The following is a 17,271-nucleotide window of genomic DNA, read 5'->3' on the forward strand; positions in this document are numbered from 1 at the left end:
TTTTGTGTTGATTAAGGTCGCTTAGCTGTGGCAGTCAGTTGACTCTAAAAGTCAGTCAGTCGTAGATACACATCTGGTGATCACTTTCTTAGCGTTTCATTAAACTACAACCACTGGTTCACAGAATATTTTGCTAACACAAACACAAGCAGACACACCTGCTTGTGGCATGTTCTTATCCTTGTGTTGCGTGTCGCCCTGTCAGCTGGTGTGCTCCATCATTGCCGGAGTCCTACACTTTTGCTTTCTGGCTGCCTTCACCTGGATGTGTTTGGAGGGCGTGCAGCTCTACCTCATGCTGGTCGAGGTCTTCGAGAGCGAGTTCTCACGCAGGAAGTACTACTACCTCGCTGGCTACCTCGTTCCCGCCGTGGTTGTGGGCGTTTCTGCAGCCATCGACTACATGAGCTATGGCACACAGCGGGCGTAAGTTCACCACCTTTACAGAGGCTCTTCCTTTTTTTTTGCTGCAAAGATAGAATAAAAATCATGAGTTTCCCTGTATTCTGACACACCCACACAGCATGTACAGTGTGGTACGTGCTAATGATAGTAAAATCACAAAGAGTGGTCCACCTCTGCTCTCGTTGACAAATTTACAACCCATCACTGCTAAAAGAGGAGGCTGTGAGCGAAACAGCAGCATTAATAAATGTGCTGGCTAGCTGCACTGGTCTACAGGTTTTTTTTTTATTATTTAAATCCTTGCAAGTGGATAATTACTGCCCTTATCAGTAAAAGGTTTATGCACGTCTGTACTGTTTTTTTTATCCAAGCATTAAGCTTTATGATTCATAAAACTCCAATCCTCTAATTTAAAGAAATTAAATAAACTGCACTTTTTCAATTTTTTATCTTATGTTCCCTAATAAATACTGACCAACCTGTATCCTATCCACCTTTCAGAGTCTTAGGTACACACAAACACACATTTGTAGACTGTGAAGTCATGAGTTCAATAACCAGAGCCTTTTACTCGGCAGCTTCTCATGGCTCCAAGCCAGCATCCCCTTAAGGTTGAGTTTTCTTCTCTGCGGTCAGAAGAGTTGCCTTTCTGTTGGCCTATCATGTAGCTGGCTCTTCTGTGCACTGATCGATGAGACGCAACTATGTTTTGACAATGGAATGATTTAACAAACTAAACATGGCCTTTTCATTCTGCAGTTGCTGGTTGAGAGTGGATAACCATTTCATCTGGAGCTTCATTGGACCCGTGACCTTGATAATAGTGGTAAGTTATAAATTTACGCATGCTAGGGATAAAAAATTTTTATCTTTCTTTCAGAGAGAAGCTTTGAAAACAGTTTATAGATTTTCTTTCTGCGTGTGCTGGCAGCCTCTTAGCTCTGCTTTCTCCGATCAATTTGCATGAAAGGAAAGTGGTCCCATTATAGCTGACACGAGGACATCAGTGTCCACTCAGCTATGAAATCCTATGAAATCAGAATTGTTGAGCAGTAACAACTCAGAGCTTTTTGGACCCCTCGGCACAACCAGAGAATACTCCCTTCCTGCAATCAAGAGGAGAAATCGTTTCAGGCATGAAGGTCATTTGCTCAGTGGGAAAACAAGGGGGATGTTGGTGTGTGGGGGGTGGTGAACATGGAAGTAATGAGTGGGTGGGCCAGGCAACCATTACCACAGTGCATAGCCCTGCTGAGGATCATGACACATCCCCAGCCAATCAGAGCACACAGACATCTCCATCTTCACTTTTTAATATTTCATGCAGAGTACATGGAGTTTGCAACACACATAGACATACACACAACTTGCATGCACCAGAACGAACTCACAGTGCGTATCCGTAAAGTAACACGCATGTAAATGAGTCCAATGGCTGTAAAAACATGCAAAACCATGTGGGGAGCTGCATCGGCGGCAGTAGTTTTATGTGCTTTATTTGGCAGAGAAGTAAGAGACCTGAAAACTGTAGCGGATGGCTCCTTAGAGATCGAGCATGTGGAGGAAGGGGCGGGGGGTCCGTATGCAATCTGCCTCAGCTTTCTGCAGAGTGTCTCCTAGCTTCTCGCCTCACTGTCCGTCCGTCCGTCTGTCTCATTGGATCTGTGTCATCACTCATGGCTGTGTTAAATGCATCTCCAGCTACTCGACTCACGCGGACATAAATTGGCCCCAGTGGCCGGGAGACCAAACTCTGTGATCTAAAAGCCTCGTTCTGTCTTCTTAGCAACCCCCTTTTCCTCCCATCTTTCTCTCTTGCTGTTGTTGGCACACATCTGCTTTTCACTCACACTCTTTTGTTTCTATGTAAAGACCGTCTTCTGTGGCCTTGGAGTTTTTCAGCGTGCGTCCACATGTGGTATGATAATCAGGATCTTTTTGCCTGTAAAGGGATAAAATATTGGAAAAAGGACCATGTTATAAACTCTTCTTGCAAAGTCATGCTTTTTTCTACATTTACAGTATATTTATGCTTTAAAAATGCATGATTTGTGCAAAAATGGAATTGAAGTTTTTTTTTTTAAGAAAGAAACCACATATCCTTCATTTTTTCATTGAATATTTACTGCGGTACATTTGAAAGGTTAAATATGGTATCTGGCCAAATAGAAGCTCATCCCCTCCCTTCCTCGTTGTGGCTTTGGGCCCTGCAGTGCTTACAGAGAAACATCCTGAGAGCATGGAAACCTTTCTGGATGTATGGCTTGAATCACTTAAATGTGTTTCTTTTTTTTCCTTTTTTTTTTCCTGGCCTCAGTTAAACCTGCCTCTAAAATGTGGCGTTCAGCTCTATACTTTCCTTTCTCAGAATGTTTCCTGAAGCTTTAAGCTGTGACGCGTTAGATTTGTTTGAGCTTTATGGAATGTACGTCCTCGTCTTGTGTAATTGCACTCCGTGTTTGGGATCGACTGTAATGACAAACACGAGAACGAAGATAAACACCGAATGCAGCTTATGTCGAAGCCTTGAGCTGTGTGGAGAAGACCAAAGTGATAACCTCTCACTGTTGATTTTTGTCTTTGGAAGTCAGAGTGCTTCTTGATCAGCACAGAGGTATTAAATTTTCATAGTCCTCTCACTGAAGGTATGAGTGTGTTGCTCTCTGTAGAGGCAACACCACAACATTTTGCAATATACTGTGAATTATGCTTAGATCCTACCTCATCAGGGATTAAATTTCTTCAGTGAATGATGTATATTATTGTAGCAGCATATATAATTTTTAAAATTTTAGTCCTTTGAATTCATTTTCTTGATTGTTTCTCCTAAATGAAATTAACGTAAAAGGTTTTTACTTGTGTTAGAGTATCTCTAGAGTGCCATTTGTGCTTGTTCATGAGTAAAAAAACCAAAAATGTAACATCTTGCCTACAGTATCTAACCCTGCACTGCGAACACAAGAAACTAGATTCTTTCCTTAGTGCAGTCTATTAACCCTGATGCACATCTGTTTTGACAGGTCAATGTCATCTTCCTGGTGGTGACGATGTACAAGATGGTGAAGCATTCCACCTCCATGAAACCCGATTCGAGCAGGCTGGGCGGTATCAGGTGAGGGGGTATCACTCTAGGAGATGAAGAGGCCGGTCTGTTGTTGCTTGTTGTCAGGCTCTGTGTGTGTGTGTGTGTGTGTGTGTGTGTGTGAGAAGAGAGAGGATGGGGGAGGGGTAGTATATGTGAGGAGAAAAATAATATGCACTATCACTGCTGCTACAGCCTCCCTGCTATAATTTCCAAAAGCTGCATTTGACCTGCGTGTTTATTTGATTTTTTTTTTTCAAGCAAACCAACAGGTTTTCCTTTCAGATTTGATTTGGTGTTATTTTAGTTTTATGATTTTAGTTTTTGGGGGTATATTGCCTGTTTTATTTCTTCATAACTGCATTTTTGACCTTTTGCCTTCTTTTTTTTTTTTTTTTTTTCTGAGAGGAAAAAATATTTATTTTCTGACTTAGATCCTTTGTCCATAGTTTAAACCAACATGCTCTGTGTTTCTTCATAACTGCATTTTTGACCTTTTGCCTTCTTTTTTTTTTTTTTTTTTTGCTCCTGTGCTTGCTTAGTTTATCGGCCTCTTTGGAAGATTGATCCCAACCACATGTCTTGTAGATTCCAAGTTGGTTAAAACAGGGAAAAAAGAAAATGGGGTTCTCCATCTTCTTCCTTCTAGTGGGCTGCATTTGGTTGATAACGTGACAAATCCCTGACCACTTCTGAGCTTGGAGCCTTGTTCAACAATATGTTTGACAGCATGCCAGCATATGGTTATGTGGGTGTTTGATTTTTAGGCAGCTACTATGATTTTGGTCCAAACCAAAAATAGGAAAAAAAAATTAATTGCCTTTTAGGCTTGTGTTTAGATCACAGAAGTGACACATTTGTAAATGCTGAATTTTGTACATTTTAATAAGTAGTCAAAACTCTTTTATTGCTGCTATTAATTGGGGTCTGCATCATATGCACTATGTTTAGTTTCTGTGTTAAATGTGAGGAAAGAGGCTAAATTGTTAGTTACAAGAATATCAGATTCTTGTAAGGTATTTTTTATTTTCAGTGGTTCCTTTTTTTCTGGCTGCACGGTGATGGGCAATTTTCTTTTTCCTCTCCAGATTCACTGTATCTCTCTCAGGGTGGCTCACCTCTCTCTTGTGCATCAGCAGCGACCAGCTTTTGTCCCTGAAACTGACTGTTAAGTTATCTTGTAGGCTCTAGGCTTTCCTGGAAGGCACCAATAAAAAAAAACCTGCTGTGTATGCAGTCTTTTGAGCCAACTAGTCTGAAGAAGACCAATAATTTATTTTTTGGTTACATTCCTGCCAAAATTCCATCTATCAGCATTTGTGCACAAGTAAAACATGTCCCAAAAAAAATCACTTTTTCAAAGGTGGAATCCAGAAGAAGTGAAGTGATTGGCGAAGCAAAACGTTTTCCTTTTTCACTTGATAATCTGATTCTTCCTCATGTTTTGCAGGTCATGGGTGTTGGGAGCATTTGCCTTGCTTTGTCTCTCCGGACTCACGTGGTCCTTTGGCTTGTTCTTCCTCAATGAATCGTCCATTGTGATGGCTTACCTTTTTACCATATTCAACACTCTGCAAGGGATGTTCATCTTTATCTTCCACTGCCTGCTCCAGAAAAAAGTAAGATTTTGCTCTTTGGGATTATGGTGCTAAAATTTAATCAGACAGAAAGCTGATTATCAAGCAAATTTGTCAAATAATTATGGCTTTACTGCACTTTAAAAGTTGTCCTCAAATGTACTCATTGCAGTGTCATAAAGAAAAAAAAATCATTAAGTAAGAAACTAAATTAGCACAGTTTTTTCTCATTTTTCTTGTTAATGCTTTCTTAACTAAAAATATTTGTTGGCAAAATTTCTGAACGGCTGCCAACAACAGTACCACGTCCATTTGTTCACCTAAGGAATCAGCCGAATTGACTGAAAATAGATCAACAGTGGAGGCGTCAATGGAAGAGCTGCTTGGGATCAAGAAGTCTGACGATTTTGAGAATTTTCCTGACAGTTGTCTTACTCAGCCTTTCTCTCTTTTTTTTTTTTTTGCATTCAGCAGCAGATTCAGTCTTATATTTCCACCTTCTTGTTCAATTCTGCCATGTTTGTTTACCTACACAGACTACGGCCAGCCAATCTAGATCAATCATGTGATTCAAACCTTCATGTGGTTTTTCAGCAGATTGTGCTGAGTGCTTTCTTTACACTGAGCGCGTAGCCGGATTTCAGAAGTGAATATTGATATATCTGAAAAACTACGAGAGCAAATTCATTCAAACTGCACCTAACTTTTTTGTTTTATTTTATAGTTTGCAATGTGTAGCATTGTTAATGTTTAATTGTTATTTTTTTGTTTCTTTTAGGACTGCTCAGTTGACAAAGCTAGGTCTTTTATCAAAGAAGAGTAGTTTTATTTTATTAAATCAATTGTTTCCATTCAAGAGATTATATTAAAGTGAATGTGAATATTCAATAATGTAATTATAATTATAAATCACTTTTTTTTTTAAAAACAATTTTTAAAAACAAATTGCTTGTCAGTTACTTATCTCTCAAATTTGGAGTTTCTTGCTTTGTTTTACACGATGGTAAAATATCTGATAGGATGGGATTTTGAATTTGTTCATTCAGGTAAATAGAACAAAACACACAGTAGAGTGTATTTATTTATTTAGCTAAACTTTTAGTTAAATTTAAACAACACAACCACAAGCGGCCTTTACCCTTCCAAAACTTAAGTTTTAAAACATCGTTAAAATTGCAATGTTTTTATGCTATTATTAGCAACATGTAAGTCAGAGTGTGCTGTAATATGCCAGTATGTTTCTCCCAGTTCTCGCAGGTATGGCATTTAAGCCGCAGTCAGCTGGCTGGCATTTGATAAAGATTTAGGATTTGCAGTTCTCATGAGGCAGAGGAGGTGGGAGGATGTGTCACAGTTTGTAGCTGAGTGTGTTCAGTTTGTCCTAATCTTTTGCCTCTCCGCAGGTCCGGAAAGAGTACAGCAAATGTTTCCATCAGTCCCAGTGTTGTGGTGCTCTCCCATCTGAGAGTTCCCACAGCTCAGCCAAGGCATCCACGTCTCGATCCACAGCCCGCTACTCATCTGCTACACAGGTACATCAGTGGGAATCAAACAGGGATTAGGATTTCTTAAAAAAAAAAAAAAAAATATGTGAAAGTTCTCAGCAAAAAAAACAAATTTTTCACCTTTTTTTATGTCTTCGAAGTACAAGTCTGGTTAAAGTACTTGGTTTTTTTTAAAATATCAACAAACAGGCTGCAAGTATATAAGTATATAATGTTTTTTTCATATAAAACTGTATGTTTGTTACAATATTTTAAGAGTTTAAATACTTTAGTTGCCTTCGTACTCATAGCAGGACAGAGAAATCGAAAAACCCTCAGGAACTATTGATCAAGATCACTTAAAAAAGTCTGGAAAGAACGTGTACAGAGATTAGTGACGGCCTAAAAGTTTTGCACAGTGCTGTATTTCAACGTTAGGGAAACAGAATATTAAAAACAAAGTAAGCCTACAGAACTTAAAAGCCTAGAGAATAAAAAAATATGTATCAGTACTGTCCAGTAGAATCTTTTTTTCCATTTTTGTAATTTTATTTTCTCATTAATCAGTTTTGTAGGTCAGTCTTACATCTGTAAGTGGATTTCAAGAGTATTCAAGCAATACAAGTATTAACAGGAACTTCCATTTATCTGCAGAACCTCATCACTTCGCTCCATTTACCTTGAATAAACGCTGCACTCAGGAAAGCAGGTTTTTAAACAGCAAGAATTTTGTCTTTCATCAACTCTGATCTACTACTTTTACTCCATATTTATTTAAATGTTGTGGTTGGCATCCATGTGCATTTAAAATGTTGAAGTGAAGACACCGTACGTCTCTTAAAATTTGTGAGGTCTATCTTAGGAGCACCGCTGGGGATTAAGTGTCTGCTTCTGCTCCGACTGCCGAGAAAGAAGAAGAAGAAAAAAAAAAAAAGCAGCCCAGGGCCGATCTCTCAAATTACAACCCGTAAGATCCTCAGTGCCTCCGTTTTTGGTAGCAGTCGAATCAATAGCACATACAGAGCTTTGTCGCACAAACATGTCATCAGCCAGCGAGCCAATTAAATCTTCATTTATGTCGTCTGTGGTTTGAATCACAAAACCACTCAGCCACTCAATCCTAGGGACCAGAAGCCTTGAAAACACAAGGGCACCACTCTGAGCACTAATCAGTGGCTGCTTTTTTTTTCTCAACGCAGAGCCGCATCAGGCGGATGTGGAACGACACTGTGAGAAAGCAGTCGGAGTCCTCCTTCATCTCAGGCGACATAAACAGCACCTCCACACTCAACCAGGGTAAGCAGCTCCTGCCTCCATCATCATCACCATCACCACCAAAGGAAGACTCGTGCCTGTTTGCGAGGAAGCTCTGAATTTACGATAAACACTTAACTGGCTCTGTGCCAGCTGAGAATAGACGAAGATAAGACCTGATTTCATGCTGCATTTCTCTTAGCGATCGGCAATCAAATGCCTTAAATGCTTCTAAGTTCACAGATTTCCTTGCACGCCCCTGCTTGGACCATCTAAGTGGGGATAAACAGAGAGAGAGATAAGAGGCGTGATAGTTAGTGAGGTGTAAAATGTTACAGATGAGGGCTTGAGTTCTTATAACGACCCTGACTGGAGAGAGTGAGTATGCAGCAGCCCTCTATCATCTCCATCCCAGAGCGACTCTCAGGGTGGAAGAAGAGGGATGGAGATGAGCAAAGTCAGGTGTAGGTCGGAGCAGGTTTTGGGAAGGATCCCAGTGCCATGAAGCTCAGGGTTTGGCCTGTGCCAGGACAGATTTGGCTGGCGTTCTGAGTCAGCTTAGAGCTTTGTTTTTCTTCTTCTTCTTCTTTTTTTGAAGAGATCCCTGGCAGTGCTGGGTTTCTCCACAATCCGTCCAAATAACTTCGGATGTGTTATTACATTCTCGAGGGCTTACACAAGTATGCTGAGGTTGATGGGGATACTGTGTTATTTGTGGCGGGCCACTCAGATATGTTTTGTCTACTGTCTCGACTGGATGAGTTTGTTTAGATGAATTTGTTTCGCATAAACAGTGCAGCTGATTGTGTTGCTACACTTTGGTCAACACTTGTCGCTTTAATACTGTTTGTCAGTTACATCGGCAGCATGTTTGAAGAGCGACTTGCTTTGACCAGCGTTTCTATGGCTGCTTTGTCTTTAATAGAAGGCAGACGGAGCAGAGGTTATAAATCTTTTGTGGTGTCAGATTCTGGACAGCAAATATCAACGTTTGTTTATGTCCAAAGCTTCCCAACGCACCACCGCAGACCACAAAACACAGAGCCTTGAGCTCTCTTTCTTCTTGCTGCTTCTCACCTCCTAATCTTTTCCCTTTCTGTCTCTCTTCCTGTTATTCCAGGGATGACTGGCAACTACCTCCTAACTAACCCCCTCCTCCGAACCCACGACACTAACCCTTATAACAACCTGCTGGCAGAAACGGTGGTGTGCAACACCCCCTCTCCACCGGCCTTTCACTCCCCAGGTGCACATCCACCCTCCACTTTTGTGTTTGAACGTCTTGCACAGATCTGTGGTTGTTTTAAAGCGCACATGCAGCATTTTGAGACCTGCACATGTCTAAGAAAAACAGATTGAACGCAATCTCGTGTTTTGTCTGTTGGAAACAAAGCTACCACCAAAGGGTTGGCTTAGTTTTAGCATGAAGATTGAAAACAGACAGAAACAGCTATCCTGGCTGCGGTAAAATAAAAAATACACACCTACCAGCACTCCTAAAACCTCAATAATTAACATGTTTTATCTTGTTTGTGTAAAAACAACAGGTTGTGGGGTTTAACAGCAAACAGGGATGTCGGGCTATGCTGCCTCAGTAACAAAATCCACCCATCAGCACCCTGAAAGCACCCTAATTAACACTTTATATCTCATTTGTTTAAGCTGCACAAAAACAACAATTTGCCATTTTGGGGTGGGTTATCTGCCAGTCGCTGATCTGAGCGGTTCCCAGGCAACGGGCAGACAAAGAAAGTTACTGGTCTTTGCCAAGAAATGTTTCAGCACTTGATCCAACACAAACGGGAAATTGTCACTTTTATACATAAGCGCTTGTACGATTAATAAAATAAACCTGATAGTGAGTGTTAATTAGTGAGCCTTAAAGGCAGCTGCAGCTGGATTGTGTTGGGGTGACAGTTTCCCTTCAGCCTTTGTGCTATTTTAAGATGAGATAACCCTCTTTTGGCTCCGGCTTCATCTTTAACAGATGTACGCTGAGAGTGGTGTCAGTCTCCTCATCTACCTCCAACCCTGAAAGCAAATCCTCCTCAGAACGTTAACCTATTAAATCAAGGATGTTAGATTTTATTAATAATGAAAACTCTCGAGACTGTGGTTGTGACGTGGAATGAGTGAAAATGTTCAGACTCCCTAAGATTTACCCTTTGTTCGTTTTCATTTTTCATTCACATCTTCGATGCGTTTTAGTTCTTATCTACACTTTGTGAAACGCAGATCAGTGCCAGTGATTTCTTATCTAGTCTACTCAAAAGTCATATGGGAATTCCTTAACTTCTGCTTATTGGTTCAAATCATTCATCTCAGTATGAAATCTTTACGTTCACTCAAGATTATAGTTTGAACAGCACCAGTGTTTAATGTGACCTAGTTCCTTACTTGCAGAGGAAAAAAAAAAAAGAACCCCAATCAAAGGAGCAACAGAAGCACATGACGCAATGCGGGCAGACTTACAGGCCTCTGTTATTCACAGGCATTTGATGATAAAAGGGATTGCGAAAAGTGGCAGAATGGCAAATGTGTGTATCGAACGGATACACCGATTAACCTGCTTCAGTGTGTGTTGTTTTGCGCTGGCAGCTGGCTTACAGCACGCTGAAGCACTTCACACTTGGAGATAATGAAGCAGGGCAGGAACCAAACAACGTCTGCACGGAAAATCAAACACATTTTAGATTTTTTTTTTCCTTCCTTTCTTTCTTTCTGGGGCGAGTTCACCTGCAGTCGAGTAGCTCTGATGCTCAACTTTAGTGTGTGTTTTACACCCTAAAATGTTTACCTGCCTAATCAGTGCTGAATAATTGCGTTTTAACACTGGAGCACAGGAGACAGATAAAAAGGGGGAATATTCAATTAGTAAGGAACTCTCATAGTGAGCATAAACCTCTGCTTTACCTGTGCTAAACATTTTTCTCCCTCCTGAGGCGAACGTCTGTAGATGGGTGGGTTCAAACATCGGCACAACAGAGGGAAACCTTCATATCCTTATTAAACAGCAAAGGCAGCGTCAAATAAGAAGAAAAAAAAAAACACAAGGATTTACCGTATGGAAAGTAGTTTGAGAAAAGCAGCAGCAGCATGACACACAAATGTCAAAACCTGGTGCGAAGATCACCAGCCAAGTTTAAAATACGCATCGAGAAACTGTCAAGTTCAACACAAGCTTATTCTGAGTTTTTCCTGCTATAGTCATCACACTTAGCTCCTGCAAAAGGATGAGCCTGTCCTCTATTATGAGTGTATTAATACTAAGTAATACTCTGCAGATGTTCATGCAATGCAAGAGAGTTGGAAAAGGGGGAACATATTGGACGAATCTCTGCTGGAACGGTTCCCGGAGTGCAGCTGTCGCCATGTCCAGTTGAATTCTGTTCACATCATTTCCCCCCTCTCCCGGTAGACAATACCTGTCTGCAACAAAACCACAGCCTGCGCATAAATAAAATGCAAATTTCTAAGTAGGCTCTATCCAGACATGTGTTTGATAATCCCTCCACTACCTCGCCTCCCTTTTCGCTTTCTTCGCTCTTTTTTTTACTCGTTTTAGTGTTTTTTATTTGTATTTTTCAGTTGTTGTCATCCATTTTTTTAATGTGCTTGTTTTAAACCTCACACTTACAGTTTGACCTTGCTCATGCCTCCAACAACACTGGTCTCACTCTACATCCTCTTTAAAGCAAACTAGTCCTTATCCTGCTCTACATGAGTTTAAAATTAGAGTAACCTGGTGTGCATACAGTATGTTTGTGTGTATTTTGTTCGTAAAAATCGACTCACTGGGGAACAAAAATCACGTCTCAATTTCATCTGGAAATGTTCCTTCTTTTGCTGAAAATGTTCTTTAAAAATCTGTGCTTGCTGCTGAAGCTTTTCACCTCCAGAGCCCTGGATTCAGTTGTCTTTTATTTGACATTTTGCTCTGAAAAGAGTAAACGAATATTTATCCTCAATTACCTAAAACAAAATTAGCAAACATAAGCTAAAAATTAAGGACAAAAAATCTTTTTGGATCAGCTGAATCCAGGCCGAATATTACAAGCTTCCACTTTTGTCTTATTTGAGTGATTTTGTTGTTTCTGCTGCAACTGAAAAAGCATCTGTTTTCCTTTTTTTTTTTTTTTTTTTTTTTTTTTGCAAATCAGCTGTTCTTAGGCCAGATAGCCTGAGCAGACACACTTGATGTGAGTGGTGGCAAAGTGAGTCATTGCACGGTGCCTGTGTGTCGTGGTGTGTGGGGGCTGTTGCTGTGCTTGTGGGGGCCCAGAGCATAGGGGTGGCTGGCCATCTGTGTTTGACATTACCCTGTTTTGTCTTTTTTTAGCAGGTGGAATGTTTTACTCATTGTTGATGTCACAATGCTTCTTCATCAGCTTCTATTTTTTATATTTCGTTTAGTTGCATCCTTTTTACCGTTTTTCTTGCAGCTGTGTTTTTACCTGGTCATGAGCTGTTTTACAATATGTTGCTGTAGGATACACACACACACACACCTACACTCAAACACACACTCATATATATATATATATATATATATATATATATATATATATATATATATATATATATATATTTTTTTTTTAAATCATCTTTTGCATCTTTTGTTCCCATTTGTCCAATATTGTTCAGGATAATCTTTTATATTGGCCAGAACTATTTTCTGTTTCTGTGATCTTGAAAGTCAACATGGTGAAAAGATCATTAGGTTCCCCTTTGAATCTAGAGTTTTTCAGCTGTATACAAATAAAATTGACTCATAGATCAAAGAGCAAAGAAGTGAAGTGTCCTGAGCAGTATCAAGTATATGTGGATAATTGGTGTATTTTCTTTTTTTCTTTTTTATTTCAAAAACATGAAAACTGATGTCTCACCTGCTCCTTCTGCCTTTTTTTCTAGGACAGCACTCTCTCAGCAACAGCAGGGACATCAGCGCCATGGACACCCTCCCTCTCAACGGCAATTTCAACAACAGCTACTCCCTGCGCGACGACGACTATGAGGCCGTGGGCTTTCGGGCCCCAGGTGACCTGGGGGGCCTTAACCTGGACGATGCAGCCTTTGAGAAAATGATCATCTCTGAGATTGTCCACAACAACCTGAGGCCCCGCGGGCCTCCCAAAGTTCGCAACACCCCGAGAGAGAGGGACAGAGCCCTGCCTCCTCAAACCAGAGTGACAGTGGATCAAGGTGGGGGCAGGAGCGGCAGCGAGGATGACGCCATCGTGGCAGATCACACCGAGGCCTCGTCTCCCCAGAGAGGAGGCGGAAGAGGAGGCCAAACCACTTTGGAGTTGCTCCTTCATCCCCACCATAAGGAGGTGCTGGAGGCTCCCCTACTGCCTCAAAGGACTCACTCTTTGCTCTACAGTGCCCAGAAGGCCCCCAGGCGCCTGGAGGGACAGAACGGTCACGGGTCTGAGGCTGTGACCGCAGTGGAGGACGTGGGCTCTCACTCCCCCAACAACAACAGAGACTCCCTTTATACCAGCATGCCAAACCTGAGAGACTCGCCCTCACCTTCAGCTTCACCGTACCTGCCCGAGGAGGAGGAGGAGGAGGAGCTCTCTCCCTCGCCTCAAAGTGAAAGCGAGGACGCTTATCGTAAAAGCATGCCCGAGCTCGGCGATGCACCGCAGCCGCTGTCCTACTACCACATAAACCGAGGTACCAGCGACGGGTGCATCATCCCGCCCAACAATGAGGACTGCCCACAGGAGGGGGAGGCGCCCAGCGACGGACAAATGCAGCTCATCACCAGCCTCTGAGTTGGACATCTTTGCACAGCTGGGTGCTTCTTTTGCTGATGTCAGAAGAGCCGGTGAGCTTGGCTCCGCCCATGCCCTTCTTGTTGGGGCAGGAAGCGAAAATGCCCTGGGTGGGGAATAGGTATGAATGAATGAATGACTTTTGCACACAGATCTCATTTACTCATTTACACATGAACACGTCCAACTGAGGCCAGACGGATGTGAGCTGTGGACGCTCTGCTGTTGGGACTAATGAGGTGCAGAGGATAACATGCAGTTTCAGAGATAAATCTGGCCTTTCTGTTGTACTAAGAGAAAAATCAAAGAGTAAAAGATTAAAAAAAAAACAAAAAACCTCCAGGCAAAGAACCATGAAACTCTTCACTTATTCCTGGGGGCTTTATGGAACCAGGGTCTTTTTAGACAAGAGGATGTGCAGAACTAGAACTAAAGTTGCTCCACTACACCATCAGGACTGTAAATTTAAGAAACCACTAATTCAGACTCAGGCCTTATATTTTTCTCTATTGCACAATTAACTGTTGTACAAGTAACAGCTGAAAAAAATATATTTTGCTGTACCACTAGTGTAAAAAGTAAAATCAGAAAAAAAAAGAAAGAAAAAAAAAAAGAAACGGCAAACATTCAGTAGTTATGCCCTTTCAATGTTAAGATTCTTCAGACAAGGTTAATCAAACTGTTGGAAATGTGCTTTTTCCTCTCACACTTGACTTGTTGTAGTATGTTTGAATATAAAAAAGAAGAAAAAAAAGTTTTGAGAGACATCAGTCCATATGAACCCATGCTCACGTCTCTGCTTGTGAAGTGCTTTTGCTTTCATGAATGCTGAGTTTTTTTTTTTTGTTTTTTTTTGCCAGTAGTATATTTGTTAACACCAGGCCATGCACAGACTTACAGGAGAGTGAACTGGATACCTGTGTAATTTACTTTTCTGGAAAGAAATCGAAGACATAGGTTCATGTCATTGCGATCTTGCAGTTTTTGCAGACATGTTTCATTCCTTGACACACTAATTAATTTATTAAGTATTCAGGAAAAAGAAAAGAAAAATAGAAAAAAAAGAAAAACATGGTTGAGAAAGTGTGAAAAGTTGTTGCAGCACTGATTAGGTTCATTTTATTTCTTTTGTAAGAGCCCATCATCAGCTGATATTTAATTCAACTCCTGTTTGATATGAAATAAATGTGAATTTTTTTCTTGTTCGCAGACATCTGGTTGTTTATTCATCTCATTTTTTGTATTATAAATTTGCAGCAATAATGCATGAACTGTAAAATAGACACTATATCATATTAAAGTCATGCAAATAGGAGGCTCTTCAAAACTAGAGAAGAAAATGTAAATTTAATCATCATGTTTTTGGCTTTGTAAATATTACCATATATCAGGGGACAGCATTTCATCTGACTTTGACCTTTTAATGCACAGACACAGAAAAAAGCCCCTTGTGTATTTGTGCCGTGACGTTCTCACAGCAACAGTTTGTGCCTGTTCTCATTCCGTCTCATCCTCTCTGTGTTTCCGCTCTCTTCTGTCTGAGACATCTGTTGTCCGTCTGTAAATCCCATTCGTTTTATGTCCAGCAACAGCGGTACCTTTTTAAAGTTCCCCCCGCCCCCCCGTGGTGTGAATGTGTCTTCAGAAATGTCAGCTGAAGAGTCGCAGCAGACAACAAAATTTTGCAACATGTAAACTGTGGAAAATTCCTCTCTTTTATATTAGTTATTGCAAAATTGTGTTAGTTTTTGCAATAACTGACAGTGCATATCAGAAAGAACTGAGGTAAGGGGATTAAAGGTGCAATTTTGTGAGTCTTTTATTTCAGAAATAGAAAAGAAGGCCTTAATAAACTGGGAAAATTGTTTTTATTTTATGTGTTGTTTACTCTGCAAGAATAGAAACAATTATTTATATATATATATATGTACACTGTATACATTTAAATGCCATAAAAGCCAAATAATTTCACATGAAAAGATAGCTGAGAGTGCTAGTTTACATCTAAAATACTTCTTAATTTAATTTTAAAATACGTGTTCAAGAAAAAAAACTGACCCTGAGTAGTTTGGGACTGGTCTCTAAGAATTAAAGACTGATCTGATCTGATTTAAATTTTCTAAATTGCCAAGCACTGACCTGATGAGGGCCACTTTAAAACAAAATATTTTTGACTAAGTTTATGTTTTTTGAGATGCAGTGTATCTTGAATTTTTTGTTTAACAAACCTGTGTCAATTTATATCAGGTAAAAAAAAAAAGTTCATATTTGTTGTTCCCTTTTGTTGTTTGTTTTGAGTAACTTCTTGAAAATTTGAAACCATAGGATATTTAAAGTCTAGCACAATACCTGCAAAATTGACTAAAGTATGACCATTTTGTGTTTTCTAATGTGAGCTTGCTGTGGTGCCCATCTTGAAATGGATTGACTCCAAAAGTTAATCAGTTGTAGAGGTACATCCGGTGATTATTTCCTGAATGTTTCATCAAAATTCATCCATTAGTTCATGAGATATTTTGCTAAAAGACAAAGTTGACTCTATGAATAGTTTATGGACCATAGTTTATCATCCATTGATTATTTTCTGCAAGTTTCATTAAAATCAATGGTTTGTGAGATATTTTCTAACAGACACATCCAGTAAAAAAACATTATCATATGCCTTTGCCTTTCAGCAGCAGGCGATAAATACAAGCATTTCATAATCTCAAACTAGCTGTTAAAGTTCCTTGTAAATTTATTTATATATTTTTTTTATTTCTGTGTTACATTTCATCTAAATGACTCACACAGCAGCATCTGTCTGAAAACAAACAAAAAAGTATAACTTTTTCAGATTTTGTAAATGTGTTTTTTTTATTGCAAAAGAGTGATTGCTGCGTCCAATCTAACACTTTCTTAAATTTCAAAGTGAGCAAAAACCAATTACAAAAAACAAATAAACAAAAACAAATACAATGTGGATGGTGTCTGCTCACGCCATCCATTTGCTCAGATGGGCAGACCAATTAGACCACATGTCATTTAATAGACGAGCTGCATCATTTCTAGCATCTGCTCTTGCAGAAAACATGCATTATGCATCCATCTAACTATGTTTCCTGCACCAGCTTTTTACAGTCTGCAGTGTCAGGAAGCCGAAGCCTTTCCTAGCTGTCACTTGTGAGACGTGCACACAGATATGTAGAAGTAAATAGCACCCATGTCACAGGGACTTGATAAGCATCGGTTTACACTGTTGTGCATCATGAGGGGGATGCTCTCCGCTGTTGATACTGCTACCATCTAAATGCAGAATTGATTTTTAGGTCAGAGGAGAGCTTGCATTGGCAGAAGCTAAATCCCCTCTCCTATTACTGCCCTGAATATTCTCACATAACAGCACTGGGGTCGGATCCAATGACATGAGTTAGGGAACTAAATGGTATACTTGATGACATTGTTTATTTGTTTGTGTTTTGTCACTGAGGTGCAACTGTGACAACAAATTACCTGATCGAAATGCTAAAAAACCTCAAATCTAAAGATTGCGAGGTTCATCTGACACAGTTACGAAGGAGAAGACTTAAACCTACTCAGCCAAAAATGGGAAAATTTGCTCTGACAAATAGGCAAATAAGTGATATGCAAAGACATCTTTTTGCCTGAAAGATTTTCCACCCTGTAGGTTATAATAGTTATCATTATAG

The 17,271-nt window shown here is 40.1% G+C and overlaps 1 protein-coding gene across 13 annotated transcripts in view; it reads left to right on the forward strand.

Moving 5' to 3' along the window:
• Positions 1 to 14,791, forward strand: part of LOC108241674 (adhesion G protein-coupled receptor L2) — a 91,265-nt gene extending 76,474 nt beyond the window's left edge. For 5 of the 13 annotated variants that reach the window (XM_017425989.2, XM_017425991.2, XM_017425990.2 and 2 more), the window contains 8 exons: positions 206 to 426; positions 1,165 to 1,231; positions 3,426 to 3,517; positions 4,938 to 5,106; positions 6,468 to 6,596; positions 7,748 to 7,844; positions 8,923 to 9,048; positions 12,714 to 14,791. In XM_017425989.2, coding sequence (XP_017281478.1) covers positions 206 to 426; positions 1,165 to 1,231; positions 3,426 to 3,517; positions 4,938 to 5,106; positions 6,468 to 6,596; positions 7,748 to 7,844; positions 8,923 to 9,048; positions 12,714 to 13,582 — 1,770 coding nt within the window. In that variant the 3' untranslated portion in view covers positions 13,583 to 14,791. Of the gene's footprint in view, positions 1 to 205; positions 427 to 1,164; positions 1,232 to 3,425; positions 3,518 to 4,937; positions 5,107 to 6,467; positions 6,597 to 7,747; positions 7,845 to 8,922; positions 9,049 to 11,962; positions 12,017 to 12,713 lie in introns of all 13 variants that reach the window. The other 8 variants (XM_017425993.2, XM_017425994.2, XM_025007984.2 and 5 more) reach the window with 5 other exon arrangements.
• The last annotated feature ends 2,480 nt before the right edge of the window (positions 14,792 to 17,271 follow it).

The sequence above is a fragment of the Kryptolebias marmoratus genome, linkage group LG20 (assembly GCF_001649575.2).
Source record: "Kryptolebias marmoratus isolate JLee-2015 linkage group LG20, ASM164957v2, whole genome shotgun sequence".
NCBI classification, from domain to species: Eukaryota; Metazoa; Chordata; class Actinopteri; order Cyprinodontiformes; family Rivulidae; genus Kryptolebias; species Kryptolebias marmoratus.